General features: G+C 47.8%; 5 protein-coding genes across 5 annotated transcripts; 2 read left to right on the forward strand and 3 right to left on the reverse strand.

The window, feature by feature from the left end:
* Nucleotides 1-753: 753 nt before the first annotated feature.
* On the reverse strand, nucleotides 754-3,020 carry BP5553_06179 (Uncharacterized protein; the record flags this gene model as incomplete). The annotated part of the gene is made up of 5 exons (XM_032014802.1): nucleotides 754-934; nucleotides 983-2,182; nucleotides 2,530-2,633; nucleotides 2,681-2,896; nucleotides 2,952-3,020. The coding sequence occupies 5 exons, from the start codon at nucleotides 3,018-3,020 to the stop codon at nucleotides 754-756; spliced, it is 1,770 nt and encodes a 589-aa protein (XP_031869483.1).
* Nucleotides 3,021-6,635: 3,615 nt separating this feature from the next.
* BP5553_06180 (uncharacterized protein) lies at nucleotides 6,636-7,085 on the forward strand (the record flags this gene model as incomplete). Its single annotated transcript, XM_032014803.1, has 1 exon — nucleotides 6,636-7,085. One exon carries the CDS (start codon nucleotides 6,636-6,638, stop codon nucleotides 7,083-7,085), a length of 450 nt encoding a protein of 149 aa, XP_031869484.1.
* Nucleotides 7,086-8,033: 948 nt separating this feature from the next.
* BP5553_06181 (Uncharacterized protein) lies at nucleotides 8,034-9,330 on the reverse strand (the record flags this gene model as incomplete). Its single annotated transcript, XM_032014804.1, has 5 exons — nucleotides 8,034-8,420; nucleotides 8,478-8,565; nucleotides 8,646-8,920; nucleotides 8,998-9,072; nucleotides 9,319-9,330. 5 exons carry the CDS (start codon nucleotides 9,328-9,330, stop codon nucleotides 8,034-8,036), a joined length of 837 nt encoding a protein of 278 aa, XP_031869485.1.
* Nucleotides 9,331-11,517: 2,187 nt separating this feature from the next.
* Nucleotides 11,518-14,680, forward strand: BP5553_06182 (Calcium-transporting ATPase; the record flags this gene model as incomplete). Its single annotated transcript, XM_032014805.1, has 4 exons — nucleotides 11,518-11,635; nucleotides 11,695-11,852; nucleotides 11,902-14,540; nucleotides 14,593-14,680. The coding sequence occupies 4 exons, from the start codon at nucleotides 11,518-11,520 to the stop codon at nucleotides 14,678-14,680; spliced, it is 3,003 nt and encodes a 1,000-aa protein (XP_031869486.1).
* Nucleotides 14,681-14,947: 267 nt separating this feature from the next.
* Nucleotides 14,948-15,612, reverse strand: BP5553_06183 (Proteasome subunit beta type; the record flags this gene model as incomplete). The annotated part of the gene is made up of 2 exons (XM_032014806.1): nucleotides 14,948-15,091; nucleotides 15,181-15,612. The coding sequence occupies 2 exons, from the start codon at nucleotides 15,610-15,612 to the stop codon at nucleotides 14,948-14,950; spliced, it is 576 nt and encodes a 191-aa protein (XP_031869487.1).
* Nucleotides 15,613-15,695: the final 83 nt, after the last annotated feature.

The following is a 15,695-nucleotide window of genomic DNA, read 5'->3' on the forward strand; positions in this document are numbered from 1 at the left end:
AGTCCCATACAGGCCCGTACTAACTAGACGAATTGACATAAAACGCGGAACCGACCCGCTGGACACTGCTCCAGCTTCATGCTTCATGAACTGCTGCGGGAAACCATCCCGTCCAGTCGATTGGTGGGCTCGAGGGAAGTAGTTTTAACGATCCTATGTACCTCAAATGCCACGACATAAAGCCTTGGCCGCATATAATTTTGGGCGTTAGACAGGATATATCCTATTCTAGGCTGGCGCGTCTGAATCAGTATCAGTGCGTTATTCCGATAGTCTTCGAGAAGCTGCTGGGTGTATGGAGTATCCAGGGAGTAAATATTCTTGTCTTGCTTGTGATGTTGTTGATCTGTATGTGGATATGCGCCGGCTTTTGCTCGAACGCTGGCCACTTAACCACGAGATGCTGCGAGCTACGAGAGTTATTGAGTCGAGGAATAGGACATGCTGATATCAGAGCGTTTAGGAATATTTTGTCTATTTGGGCAGCAAGCAACGAAATTGAACAGCAAAACAAATTTCTGGTGCAAAATTTGCAGATATACTTATGCCATTAACTGAGATGCAAGGAAGCGCGGCAGTCTGTCCATCCAAAGGCAATATGTTATTGTCCGAAGCTAGCTAAAGTAGTCTTACATATCCCCTCGAAAGCAGCAAATCTATGTTACATGCAATGCTATCCAGCCACTTGATAGCTATAAAAAGGTTGTAGAAATGGGATATAGAGAGCTGGCTTGTTCAGCACTTGCAGACACCTTAATGGAAGGGGGCGAGCCCTTGAGCGTTGGCTGGCAGCTCGCCAAACTGTTGGAAGTAGGTAGTATAATGAACCTCGCCGTTCCGGAGTGTAGCCTCATCCACTTCACCAGCTGCGTGCCCATTCTCCAAACCCTTCGTGCCATCTGCCTTGAGATCTGCAGGCTGAACAGACGCGGGGCTGTGTACAAGTTAGCCTATATGCCGCCTAGATTGGACGCGAACTTACCCATTTAGCTCCCTGTCAATTTGCAAGAATTCCTTCATGGCCTCCTTTGTGCCTCTTTGTTGGAGGTACAGCAAATAATAATTGCTTATATCCCTTTTGGTAGCTAAAGTCATGCGGCTTTTATGAATCATATCATCATAGATCTGTTTGATCCTCGCATAATGTTCTGCCTCGGTGGCTAAACTGGTTGGTTGACAAAGTTCAAATTCAAGATATTTGACCCAGAAATGGCGACTTTGAAGGTACCATTGCTGATTCTTTTGGAAAACTTGGCGAGCCTCGTCGACGGACCCTTGAACCTTCCACAATAAGACAGCCCATTCCACCACGAAAGCGGCCTTTGAAAAGAGGTCAACCACGGGAGTGTCAATTTGGTTTTTGTAGACCTGGATGGCAGCTTCGAGGCCATTTTGACGCCGTTCAAGGTTTGCCCAAGATACAATTGTCTCAACGTGACCTGGCATGCGGTCCAGGATTGCTTGGTGAATATCTCGCGCGACATCGACACGATCCGACATCTCCTCGAAGTAAGCATAATGTAACCGAATCCCAGGCCGACCGATCGGGACAAAAACAGTGCATGCCCGTTGATAGATATTTCGAACTTCTTCTTGCTTGCCCTCCTGCGCGGACATCCAGCGAGCATACCGAAACCAGAATTCGTCATAGAAAGCACAGGTAACCAAGCATCTCTCATAGAGAAAAACAGTTCTGGTATAGTCACCTTCTGACTCCTCAAAATCCAGATATTTCCTCCAGTTGGCTAGTTGTTGGTGATCGAGCTCGGTAACATGGAAGTAAGGGCGCTTGATTTCTGATTCATAAGCCCATCGTTTCGTCGTTTCCGTTTGAGTTCGTGTAAACGTCTCCAAATGGAAATTATCTATCTTTGTGCGCATCTCTCGCTCGATCTCCAATTCGCCCTTTGGTCCAGTCACTGAGCCCTCGGCCTCAACCTCGGCACGGAAACCAGCGAGAGTTTCCGGGGATACGAGCTCTTGTAAGGGGCGGGCATGTGCGAGCTGACGGAACCGCTCGAAATAACGCGCATATTGGTGCATGGGAATCTTGATAACGCGACTCAATATGGCAAAAATCTTATCTTGCGCTTCCAACCGATCCTCAAACTCCAGGTATTTATCCCAGAACGGATGTGCCAGGAAGTCCAAGCCAACGGAAGAAGCACCGCGCTCGAAGAGCCTATCGGGGTATGTTAGTTGAGCATTAACGGGGGGGTAGACGGAGTGCGGAGGTGGTAAGGAGTGCAAATACGGGAAGGGCATTGTGCTTGAACTAGTATTCCTCAAATTCCATCCGCGGCCAACATGTGTAGACTTGGAGTGATACGACATAAAAGCGAACGTGTAATAGCAGAAGGAAAGATCCTGATCACTCGGGTGAGAAGAATATCAAACAGGGAGCGACTCTCTTGGCAGTTCTCACCGTCTGCAGCCCCATGAAACTCCAAGTAGAGGACGAACGGCAATGGTGTTGCTTCCGTCGCATGGCTCTGTGTTAAAGGGTAGGAAAGTATCCAGTATACTTACTCTCTGATCACATCTGGATCATGACTCGTTTCGACTTTGAAGGAACAGTAATCTGTCCATATATCTACTGAAGTTGCGATACTAGCAACTCCGCGTTCAAAGACCTGACGCATATTAGCCATGCCCTGCCTTCAACAACCGGCAGCCTTACCATTTCAGCGGCCTCTGTGCCAGCGATCGAGAACTCGAGGTCCGCATATTTCTTCCAGTATCCGAACAACAACGGAAACTTCGCAAGGAAACGGTCGTATGCATCACGCGTTGTTGCGATTGCTTGCGGGCTTGAGTTGCGGTTCAAGCCACCTTCGAGGGTTTCTGCAGCGCGAACGAGCTTTTCCCAGTTCTCGAAGTTATCGGTATTCTCGAGCTATGCGACTAATGTTAGCAAGGATGTGATCGCAACAGACATACGGAGAGCTTACAACTTCAGCATTGAGCTTCTTGATCTCTGCTGACTCTTCATCCGTTCCGCCGTAATTGAAGTCGCTCATGGTCGTGATCAATGTGGCTGGGTGCTCCACGCGTCGGCTATGTGATATTCGGTAACTCTCACGCGCGCAAATGTTAGGAAATGTGCAGCTTTCAGTGTCGCTGATGGAAGCTTTGTCGAGTCGGACTAGTGTCAGGAAGGGTCTGTTTGAATGCGAGGAGTGAATCCTTAGATGTGGTTAAGATCGCCTTTGCTGATAGAGATTGAGCCTCAATCCAAACTAGGTAGAGCAGCCCGTGTGATTGGCGCTAACTCGCCATGGAATAGCGCTGAACACAGACGTTCGCTAACAAGATGTCGGACATCCGCTGACCGAATTTCTCTTTCTTTTTCTTTTCACATGGCTGCTGATGAACGATACCCAGTATCACATATAATAGGAAGAGAATGAACGCTCCAATGGAGCATGATCTCAATATGACCATTTCTGAAGCCTTTGCATACCTCCGCCATTATCCTATGTCCCATTCTATACCCACTTTCATTTGCACCCGTGGCAGAAATTTCAATTCACGTTTTGAGATTCAACATCGATCTGGGTACAATCCACAGTCTTACAAGTGTAATATTGTTGGTCGCATGTTCGGTCCGAGTAGACAAATTCATGGTATTTGGCGTGTGTCGTTATTGAATGGCCACTTCTGCCGTGATGGGAGATCTTGTGAATAGGAAGCGGAGCGGTTTTTGTCGTCTGCGTGAGGGCCAACCTGATGAATGTAATTAGCAATCGCAACAACGTGTTTTTAAAAATTAATCATAGAAGGAGTGTCCAATTTAAGAACTTGTTAGATTGGCAAACGGTGCCCATATCAATTATTGAGGGGAGTACGAAGAAAGGCATCTTCAGTCACGGTGCAGTTGGGTAGCAACGCCAGGGTATCGGTGCTCGCTCCTAGTCGCTAGCATTCCTTTACAAAACGTTTCAAATTTCCCTCTATCTCATGTTAGGCAATCAGGAGCCTTCGGGATATGGATACTCTTAAGATGCTGCGAGGAGCTCCTCAGCAGTGGACGTTGGAACAGCATTGATCGATAATCAAAAACATCCAGTCTATCCACATTTCTACACAAATCCATTTCAAGTATAAATATTCTAGGAGTCTGTCATAGCAATGTATCAATTGAGCAATTCCTACGATGATAGCTATCAAGATTGGAGGTTGACTTCCGCAATGCTAGGGATTATGAGCTTCTTCGAAACCGTCGATATCCTATTTGATGGCAAAGTTGCAACGCGTTCTAACATTACATCAAGAAGATAGACATCTCGTGCACTCTCTCGAGCTAGTTTTAAATTGCTTTAGTCTCTTGATGAGGTATTGTTGGCTCGAGGAGTGAAACACCAAAGTCGACCCGCCTGGATTGCGTATTCAACCACACAAAACAATCCACAAAATCAACATACGCTCAAGACGGTGGCGACCAAGGAAGTATTAGTTGACGAATTAGGGATGTTTAGCTTTGCAGTCATCATCTCAAGTACTAGTGCCTCGACTATTGCATTCTCTATAGAGCGCTGTCATTTACATACATTCTGTCATTCCTGACTTATATTTGATCTATTATACTAAAGAAGTCCTAGTGTATTGTACCCTCAGCCGCCTCTCTTAATATGGCTAGTCGTATACCTACGTCCCTTGTTGACGCTCTTAGTGTGGTATAACCAAGGAGCAAGCCGGGGTGCCCAGGTGTCTTCCAGCGCTATCGTGGCTTGATTGCGAACAGGATAGGCCATTTCGATTTCTCACTTACCTTTCCTAGCGCTTTGCTTATTTTACTTTTAGTGTATCTGGGAGATATATGTAGGGTATACACCTGTTCCTTCTCCTCCGCAAAAAATAAATTAGGCTTCTTTACGCCCTCAGAATCCAATTCCAAATTTAATATTGACTAACTGGCGCGGTCGAGACTTAGTTTTCTATTGGTAGGTTTGATCTTGGTGTGTTTAGACTCTGATTCCGTCCCGCTTGTCTCTTTGGCTAAGGTATATATTTGGTCCTTCGCCTGGGAGATACTAGGTGGTATTTGGCAGATGTATGTTACGTATACCGCCAGGGCAAGCGAGCCCACCGTACGCGAGCGGGGAAAAATAGAAACAACAGTTGGATGAAGCCGAGAAAGGGAGGAAAAAGTATATAGTATATTATTAAGTTCCCTATGCTAGGGAAGCAAAAAAGTTCGGCCCGGTGTCGAATGCCTACATCTCTTGTTGTCTTTTGTCGTTTTGTCCCTATCGATCCTCTCCAGAAGATAATTTGACCTGAACCACCTAGCAAAGTGGCCGCCTTTTGTCTTCCTTAAAACAAAAATCGCTTATTTTGATTTATGTATGGCACATAGGATAGAGGAAAGGTGACAGTCATGTGACCATGTGATTTGCCTTATATCGTCTATACAAGTTACAGTTTCTTGTTTTGGATACCTAATTCAACCTTGCTAAATGGGGCTAGTGAAAACCAAAGCTGGGCTGCCATTCCCAACTTCTAGGGAACAAAATTAATTCCATGCCTTAGGGAGGGCACATTTGCTGTATTCTCTAGACCTATGACCGCAATTTACGTACAACTGCATGGGATTACACCAAGCCCCGGAATGCTTGTTCGAAGTTTAATCAACGCATTTGGAATTCCTGTCATATTTGTTAAAGTATGTGGAATAGGATATACCTTACGATGTATATAATATTTTATGCTATTAGATTTATTCTTATTATAAATGCTTTCGCACAGAGGGAGGAAACACGATGAAATGGCCAAAGAGCGGGGGTTGAGGTGAGGTGAGGAGATTTGACCTGGGTCTATGTGAAGGGAAGGAGTATAGTTAGCAGAGAGAAATTGTATTCTATGAATAAATGAAGAATGACTAACTTTATTGTAGCTATGTGATACCCAAAATGCCTGCCCTTTCTTTTAAATTGACTCCGTAAGTCTTTTATGTGACTTCCGAATATCAAATATGTCGGATGTAAGACCCCACAAGAAGTATCAAAGCATCACATATCCAAACTAACCTGCAATACTGAAAGTAATTCCACATCTAAACCTTATAGAATCGATTTATACATCAGCAGAGTGATATAAATAAAACAAATTCATGCGCATACGGAGTTTAGAGTTTGACCTCTACTCACAATTCAATTGTCACCATTATTGCCACGTGATACATTACTACCACACTCAACTTCAATTCCCCTCACCATTATCATTCCCATCTACCTTTATTTGCCGGCCCAGTAACAACCATTTATTTCGTCCCACAATACCATTACAAGTGGAACATCGGGGGGCAAGATCCGATTGCACAGGTTTGGTGCCCGCATTTGTATCCTCCGAGACACGACGCATGTGGTTGATCGGATGATCCAATCACGTTGCCACCGTCTGCACATCTGCCATTTACGACTGCACAACCTCTGGACTTCCAAATCCTCACCATATAAAAGTAATATCCTTCCCTCCTTCAGCATTTATCTCTTGGAAATTCGGACATCCCGCACGTCAATGCGAAAACCATGATGCTTTTAGCCCCGTTGTCTTCGCCATAACCACGGCCATAAACAACTCCCTCCAAATCAAATATACTACATTTAATCCACAAATTGGAACAAAAGTCAGAGATGCCACCTCCCCAACGATCCAAACATCAAACATGCATCGAAGTATGGCGCAACGAAGTCTCTGCCCATACCCCGGCATCACCAACCTACGCCCCCCAAATACAGCGACCCTCGTTTTGGAGGAGATTACTCCGGCCTAGAAGCTTTAACAGTCATTCTTCAAATGAAGAGATGGGCAATGGGAGTGGATTCATCAAGAGGGCTAAAAAGTCCAAGGAGGCTGATGTAAGGACCGAGATGTATAGTCAGAGCGAGGAGGATAGGAGCAAGAGGAGGGGAAACGGCGGAGAGGCTGAGGATGGTGATGTGCGTGATGGAAGTAGTATGGAGCTTGCCAGTGGTAGCGATGAGTTTGGGGGATTAAGGGGGAGAATGGAGAGGCTTGAGAGAGCTAGGAGGTTGCTGGATGGTGGTGGAAGAGGTGGGGGTGGAGGCAGCCGGAAAGGATGAGTTTGGATCATGACTTCTTGAAAAGGCAACAAGATATGCGTGACAAAGGATACGCAGCGAAGCAGGCGGCGGCCTGTCTTCTAGATAGGCGACCTCCATCTAGGCGCGATTCCTCCTGGAGTCCCTGGATAAGGCCCATCATCGACTCAAGAGCGAAGGTGATCCCGCTCAGGGCATTAGACACGCCCTAGCTCGACGCCATTTATGGACAGCCATCATATCCGTAAAGTAGCAAGAATGTTATATCATATATGCACTCCACATGTACTAAGGATGCAAAAGTGAATCACCACGGAGGGGTTTTGGAGGCTGGCGTTGGCTTGAGGTGAATCAGGTTCATACCCCTCTTTGGAAGCTATCCACAATTAGTCAAGCACTCAGCGATTACTCTTACTGCAACAGCAAAAGTACAACATTTGTTTAGTGTAGTGAATTCATCAACCCTAACTACGTACTCAAGAGTAGCATACAAAGAGTCTGAGAGGTTATTCGCTATGACAACGCAGTGGGATGTAAGAAATCCGAGGGATATCTATTTCAGAAAGCCGACCACCAGAGAGGACTAAAGAACATTGCGAATAGAGAGATTCGAGGAAACCCTTGACAAATCATCTCCCTGAGAAGCCAATGAACCTTCGACACTCTGTGTGAGAAATGCATTCCGATATTGAACACGCCTGCTTCAGAAAGCCTAGTGGAAGCTCCATCGGCAGAACACGTCCATCATGTAAAAAGGACCGCAGGGGGAAACACAACCAGAAAGGAAAACATGATCATCAAGGTTCGCAGGATGGTGTATTCGCAAATCAACAAGACTTCGCAAAGGCACGCCCATTCTGCTTTTCATATCAACTCCCATCCCATACCCATGCTGCAATCACTCCGCCAGCAAGCCAGGTATCCCAGCCGAAGCATATGAAAACGTGACGAGATTCGAGAGTGAGAGATCTAAGATTCCGGAGCAGGTGCAGCAGGTGCGGGAGCGGCCTCGGTCTTGAGCTCAGCTTCCGCCTCTGGCTTGGCCTCAGCCTCGGGTGCCTTCTCAGCCTCCTTCGGTGCCTCAGCTTGCGCGGCTTCAGGCTCACCGCTATCCGATGATGTCCAAAGCGTCAAGTTGTCGCGGAGAAGTTGCATAATGAGGGTGCTGTCACGGTATGACTCCTCGGACAGAGAATCGAGCTCGGCAATGGCATCATCAAAGGCCTGCTTGGCGAGGTGGCAGGCACGGTCTGGTGAGTTCAAGATCTCATAGTAGAAGACAGAGAAGTTGAGGGCCAGGCCAAGGCGGATGGGGTGGGTTGGGGTAAGCTCGGTTTGGGCAACGTCGGTAGCATTCTATGGCAAAATCATTAGCGGGGTGTTGTTCAATACTCAGCGCGCAGCAGCGCATACCTTGTAGGCCTCATGGGCAGCAGTAGCAGCAACCTTGCGCTTCTCACCGGAAGCAAACTCGGCCAGATAACGATGGTAGTCGCCCTTCCTGGATTTGACACTCATGTTAGCAAAGGCGCGAGTGGTCCGGGGACGCATGGCGAACAAGCCATCGCCGATAAGACATACATCTTGTGGTAGAAAACCTTGGACTCCCCAGATTCCGCCTTTGGGATCAATGACTCGTCCAGGACATCGAGGACATCTTGGCAGACTTTCTCAAGCTCGGTCTCGATCTTTTGACGGTAGTCTCGGATGGTTGACACGTGCTTATCGGTACCCTTAGACTCCTCCTTCTGTTCAATCGACGAGATGATGCGCCAGGAAGCACGTCGGGTTCCGACCACGTTCTTGTATGCGACGGACAGGAGGTTTCGCTCATCAACGGTAAGTTCGCCGCCCAGCTGCATTCCCACGGCGTTAGTGGTGAATCTTCACGGCCGCATGTATCATGGCAAGTGACTTGTAGTGCATCACGTACCTTGGCAACCTCCTTCATGTATGTAACCATCTCATCGTAACGCTCAGCCTGCTCGCAGAGCCTCGCGAGGAAGGTCTTGCTATGCGCTGGTTAGTACAGCCACTGGGAGTGCGCGCGAAACGCGAGACTATGGGTTGGTCAAACCTTTCACGCTATAGAGAGGATATGAAGTCAGCAAAAGTGTTCTATGGGATGGCTTCTGGCCAGAATGGTGATAGAGACGCGGTAGATAAGGGATGGTGGGTGGGTCGTGGAGGGGAAGCCAAGTCAGGGTGAAAGGTGATTATGGAAGAGGGGATTCAGAGCAGCGCGAGGACTTACTTCGGTGGTCATTCTTCCGGTTGTATAATGTAGAGATTGGGATGATGGGAGGAAAGGCAAAGGTAGATAGATCGTGGATGGTGTTGTGTTTAGAGGGGGAGCAAAGCAATGGATGTGTCGTGGGTTGTTGTCGTGCTGAGTCGCTCGTGTGTTTCTGGGGGAGGAAGATTATTAGCGTCGCTCGCTTAACCACCGGGTTGAGTTCAGGCCGCAGCTTGAGTCCAAGACGCCTCACCGAGAAGGCTAGAGGCAGAGGCAAAGATGACAACAGCATCAACATCAACAACAACAAAGAGCCCGCCGTTGGGTACGATCCGGCGTTTGCGGCCTCGTACGCGGCCACTCCGGCACTGTTTGGTTTCCCTCTGACATGTCATGCTCCCGGAATACACCTTCACAGTCACGTGCATTACAACCAACAACAAACACTGACGATCTGTTGTTGGCGTTGGCGTTGGCGGGGCGGATCCATCGAGGTAAACAAGGGAGGGGAGGCCTTTGGCGCCTTACGGAGTATACGGACTACCACCTATGATGATACTATGAGGACTGGGGCGCTTAAAGACTTTCGTATTGGATTATTCCTATAATTACCTACAGAGTTAATATGAAATCACGAGCCACAGGTAATACGTCTCTGATTATTATGAGGTCCACTAGCAGCTGTGGTCACGGCCCAGCGTCCTTGTGCCAATACCACTTCGTCACCAGCACCCCTTCTCGCCAAATGTCATCTTATTCTGCACAGCTTCAGTGGTGGTTGCCAGGGTTCTTGAGACGGGGCTCACAAGATACATAAATAACATGGCGGCAGCAGCTGACAGAAGCGCCCGCCAATAACGCTGTGCAAACGGTCCTACGTACAAGTCAATTGCCCAACACCAGTCCCATCATCCATGAGACCGGGTGGGCGCGTTGAAGTCTGATCCGACCCGCATCTTCAGCGCTTCATGGGATGATGATGCCACATCAAACACAGAGCACCCAATGAGTGTACGCGTACTCGAGTACCTACGCACCACCTGCCTGCCTATACCTAAGGTGCCTATAGTTAGGAATGAAGTAGAGAGAGACTCACTGTTCTTAGGCCATCAAGGTAACAATGGATCATGTGATCATCGAGATGAGGCGTTAAACGCTCCGGCGGATTGGTTGGGTTCAAGATTGGACTCGATAATAAATAATATAATGGCACGCCAAATGTCGTCGTCTTATGGTCTGTCCATCCCGCTCTAAAGCCTTGGTTCCACTAGAGGTCATAGTGGAGGTCGAGAGAAAACAAAGCAGTGCTGCATCTCTCGAAAGTACGGAGTATTACTGTATTGCCTTGTTTCGCAGAAATGCAGCACATGAATAGATTGCTCTATAGTAATTTGAGCATGGGAATTTGCATGATCGCTGCAGGCCAAAATGACCACAGTGCACTCTCAAATGTACAGTACAACTGTCCCGCAAAATTCCGCAGGAACGGAGTCCTTGGCACACGCTTAATAGATTGTTGATATCCCCTCCGGGGCGCCATGTGCTTGATGTGTCTCGGAGAATTGTTATCTTTTATCTTTTGGCTTTTGGCTTTTGGCTGATGTGAGAACTCTTGGTTGGTCGCACCCTCTCGGGCTGATCTGGAGAAAGGATAATGTTACTCGAACAGATAAGCAATAGGGATCTTCATGTACTGTACCTTGGTATCCGGCTACAGGATAACCTAATGAGGTACTGTACTTACGGTACGTACCACGCTACGTATTCAAATTAATACCCATATTTTGGTTCACCCACAAATTTTCAAGACCACAGGATGGAGAACACCATCACCACGAGAATTATAACGTGATTTTGACAGTGTGAATTAGTGGTATTAGCGTGGACGATAACGAGTTGTCATCATATTTCTCTCTGGGCCGTTCGCTTGGGTGTGGCAATAGCGGGGATAGCGGCGGACTTGTCAAATCCGATCCGCAAGCTTACAATAGAGGACACTTGTAGACTTTTGAGTTGACTTAGCAAGCAACGTCAACTACAACCGAAACGTCTTGCGGTTTCCATTTTTCCTTTCCCCTCCATTCTTTACACCTGTCAACTTTTCTTGCCACCTTCATTTACTGTCTTATTATTTGGATGGTTTGTACAAAGTAACTAGCTATCGGCTTGGGGACGCACTTTTTCTCGACTAGAGCATCAACAACACTGCAGGTCAAGATGGAGCTCGCGTACACCAAGACAACCTCCGAAGTGCTGAAGCGCTTTTCAGTGTCTGAACAGCAGGGGCTGACGGAGGCGCAAGTAAAGCAATCAAGGGATACACATGGTCGCAATGGTAAGCTAAATAATCACTTTGCGCCGCGCCTTCTGGCACAGTGCCTAACATTTCCACAGCAATCGCAGAAGAACCCCCAACTCCTGTCTGGGAGCTTATTCTCGAGCAATTCAAAGACCAGCTCGTTTTAATCCTCCTCGGATCTGCGGCGATATCCTTCGTTTTGGCATTATTTGAGGAAGATGGTGGATGGTCTGCCTTTGTAGATCCTGCAGTTGTAAGTATGCCCACTTTTGAGCCTCAAGTTGTTTGCTGACAGTTCGCAGATCCTCACAATTTTAATTCTAAATGCCGTCGTCGGTGTATCCCAAGAGAGCAGCGCCGAGAAGGCTATTGCCGCATTACAGGAATACTCAGCAAATGAGGCCAAAGTCCTTCGAAATGGCCACCTCACAAGGGTTAAAGCAGAGGAATTGGTTCCTGGAGACATAATCTCGATTGCCGTGGGGGACAGAATACCGGCAGATTGCAGACTCGTGGCTATCCAGAGCAACAGTTTTTCAGTGGATCAAGCTATTCTTACCGGAGAGAGCGAGAGCGTTGGCAAAGAAATCGACGCTGTGGATGATTTGAAGGCTGTAAAGCAGGACCAAACCAATATGCTTTTTTCTGGAACAACAGTGGTTACGGGACATGCTACAGCCATCGTTGTCCTGACTGGATCAAATACCGCTATTGGCGACATCCACGAAAGCATCGTCGCGCAGATCTCGGAACCTACCCCTCTAAAGCAAAAACTCAACGATTTTGGAGACACTTTGGCGAAAGTTATTTCGCTGATTTGCATTGCGGTTTGGCTTATCAACATCCCCCATTTCAATGACAAATCCCATGGAGGCTGGGCAAAGGGAGCTATCTACTACCTCAAGATTGCGGTGTCACTCGGTGTAGCGGCAATTCCAGAAGGGTTGGCAGTTGTCATCACTACATGTCTCGCACTTGGTACGCGCAAGATGGCTGCAAAGAACGCAGTTGTGAGAAGCTTGCCTTCCGTAGAGACCCTTGGAAGTTGCAGTGTGATCTGCTCAGACAAGACGGGAACATTGACGACCAATCAAATGAGCGTCAATAAGGTTGTGTACCTTAACGAAGCTGGCAATGGCCTAGAGGAGTTAAATGTTGAGGGCACGACGTTTTCACCCTATGGCAAGATAACGGCCGACGGCAAGGAGGTCATAGATGTGGCCAAAAAGTCGAGTACCATTTTCCAAATCACAGAGGTTTCAGCATTGTGCAACGAAGCACAGCTGGCCTTTGACTCCAAAACCGGGCTCTACTCAAACGTGGGTGAGCCCACGGAGGGCGCCCTCCGCGTTCTCGTGGAAAAGATCGGCACCAACGATGAAGCAGAAAACCGACTCAGGCATGGCACTACCAACCAGGATGCTCTTCACGCTATCAGCTCTTGGTATGAGACCAAAAACCCCCACCTCGCAACCTATGAATTCTCTAGAGATAGGAAAAGTATGTCTGTTCTGGTAGGGGACGAAAAACGGCAAAGATTACTTGTGAAGGGAGCTCCTGAAACCATCATCGATCGATGCTCCCATACCTTGGTAGGCGCGAACGGGAAGAAGGTGCCAATGGCAAAGAAGCTCTCTGAAATTCTGCTGAAGGAAGTCGTGGACTATGGTAATCGCGGCCTTCGTGTAATTGCTCTGGCTAGCATCGACGATGTTGCATCCAACCCTCTTTTGAGGAAAGCAAAGTCCACGTCTGACTACTTAAAGCTTGAGCAAAACATGACATTCCTTGGATTGGTAGGCATGGAGGATCCTCCACGCCCAGAAGTTGCGGGATCTATTCGAAAATGTAAGGAAGCTGGCATTCGAGTTATTGTTATTACGGGCGATAACCAAAATACTGCTGAGACCATCTGCCGTCAAATCGGTGTTTTTGGCCCTTACGAAGATCTGACAGGAAAGAGTTACACTGGCCGAGAGTTCGACCAGCTTAGTGATAGCGAGCAATTGAATGCTGCCAAGAACGCCTCTCTCTTCTCCCGAGTCGAGCCAAACCACAAGTCGAAGCTAGTCGATCTTCTTCAATCACACGGAGAAGTCGTGGCTATGACTGGAGATGGTGTCAACGACGCCCCTGCGTTGAAGAAAGCCGATATTGGAGTAGCGATGGGATCCGGCACTGACGTCTCGAAATTGGCTTCCGACATGGTGCTCGTTGACAACAACTTTGCCACGATTGAGGTCGCAATTGAAGAGGGTCGCTCCATCTATAACAACACTCAGCAATTTATTAGATATTTGATCTCATCAAATATTGGCGAAGTCGTGTCTATCTTTTTGACTGCCGCTATGGGAATGCCAGAAGCCCTAATTCCGGTCCAACTACTCTGGGTCAACCTCGTCACCGATGGTCTTCCTGCCACCGCGCTTTCGTTCAACCCTCCTGACAATGATATCATGAGAAGACAACCACGAAAGCGCGATGAGCCGCTCATCGGTGGCTGGCTCTTCTTCCGGTATATGGTAATTGGCATTTATGTTGGTTTGGCGACCGTCGCTGGATATGCTTGGTGGTTTATGTTCAACGCCGAGGGTCCTCAAATCACATTCTGGCAACTCTCCCACTTCCACCGTTGTTCAACACAATTCCCTGAGATTGGCTGCGAAATGTTCACCAACGATATGGCAAAGTCGGCTTCAACTGTCTCACTGTCAATTCTTGTTGTCATCGAGATGCTCAATGCCATGAACGCGCTCTCATCCAGCGAATCGCTTCTTACCCTTCCGCTATGGAAGAACATGATGTTGGTCTACGCCATTACCCTGTCAATGGCTCTGCATTTTGCCCTGCTGTACACTCCGGTCCTGCAAACTCTGTTCTCGATTTTGCCGTTGAACTGGAATGAGTGGTATGCGGTCTTGTTGATCAGCGCACCTGTCATGTAAGTTCTATCCTGAGATTATTACTCTGGACAATGCTAATATCAGATATAGTCTCATTGATGAAGTCCTCAAGTTTGTAGAGAGGCAGCTCTTTATCCAAAAGAGTACTCTGATCGAGCCAAGGCCGAAGGAGGAGTAATGGCCGAAAACGAGAGCTGTACCATAGTAGACAGTAGATATAGAAATTACAATTTAACAATCAAGCTATTGCAGATTTTAGTTTTGTATACTTCACCATATGCAGCCTTGTCGTCATCCTCATGTCACACAGTCTATGAATTTCCATATGAGACCCAGGCCATATCCATTTATCTCTACCAAGCCCGTAAGCTAGATTTAATACTACACAGGACAGGCTTTCTCCTAAGCCCTGCCTCGAACCATCACCAACTGCACACCCCACCCCTTAGTCTTGTCGGCCCTTCAATAACCGCTTTGTGACCTTGTCCTTCTCGATAACGTAAACATGCGCACCCCAACCCGATAACGCATCTCTGTCCACCGCATTCAGCAACGCTTGCGAAATGGTCTCGAAGAGATCCTCGGGTTCCTAAGGCAATCCCTCGTTAGCTCTTAAATCTGACGAACACCGATATTCCTCGCATATAACTAGCTTGTCAAACACGCAGAAAAACATACCAGATCCGGCTCCCAAAGGCCCTCACAAGTACCAAAGAGCTGGTCACTGGCCGTCCCCGCGACAATAAAGTCCTTCGCAAAATCGATACACCCAATACTATCAAACCCGCAAATAAATGGCTTTCCCGTCTTCTGATCAATACCTGCAACCACTGGACTGACGAAATATGGCCCGAATCTCTTCTCGTACAGACTGCTGCTGACCAAGTTCGCCATCGTGGAGGGAGAGATGTTCCGCTCTTCGCGTAGGCGGTACATGTTGACTTTGTAGCGGAAGAGATCGCTGACTGTGGATACGTCGGTTGCCAGACCGGTTAGGCCGAGATAGACGTCGCCGTAGGAGAAGATCTTGGGGAAGTTGTTGGAGACGGTGAGGGATTGGAGACCGAGACGGAGATCGCAGGCTATGGCTACGCAGTCTTTGCCCACCATTGCGACGCAGGCCCCGCCATCTTGGGGATGAGGTTAGAACGAATTTGAGAGAGGGAAGGGATGTAGGAGCATACTTATTGAGA

The sequence above is a fragment of the Venustampulla echinocandica genome (genome assembly GCF_003357145.1).
Source record: "Venustampulla echinocandica strain BP 5553 chromosome Unknown scaffold_3, whole genome shotgun sequence".
NCBI classification, from domain to species: Eukaryota; Fungi; Ascomycota; class Leotiomycetes; order Helotiales; family Pleuroascaceae; genus Venustampulla; species Venustampulla echinocandica.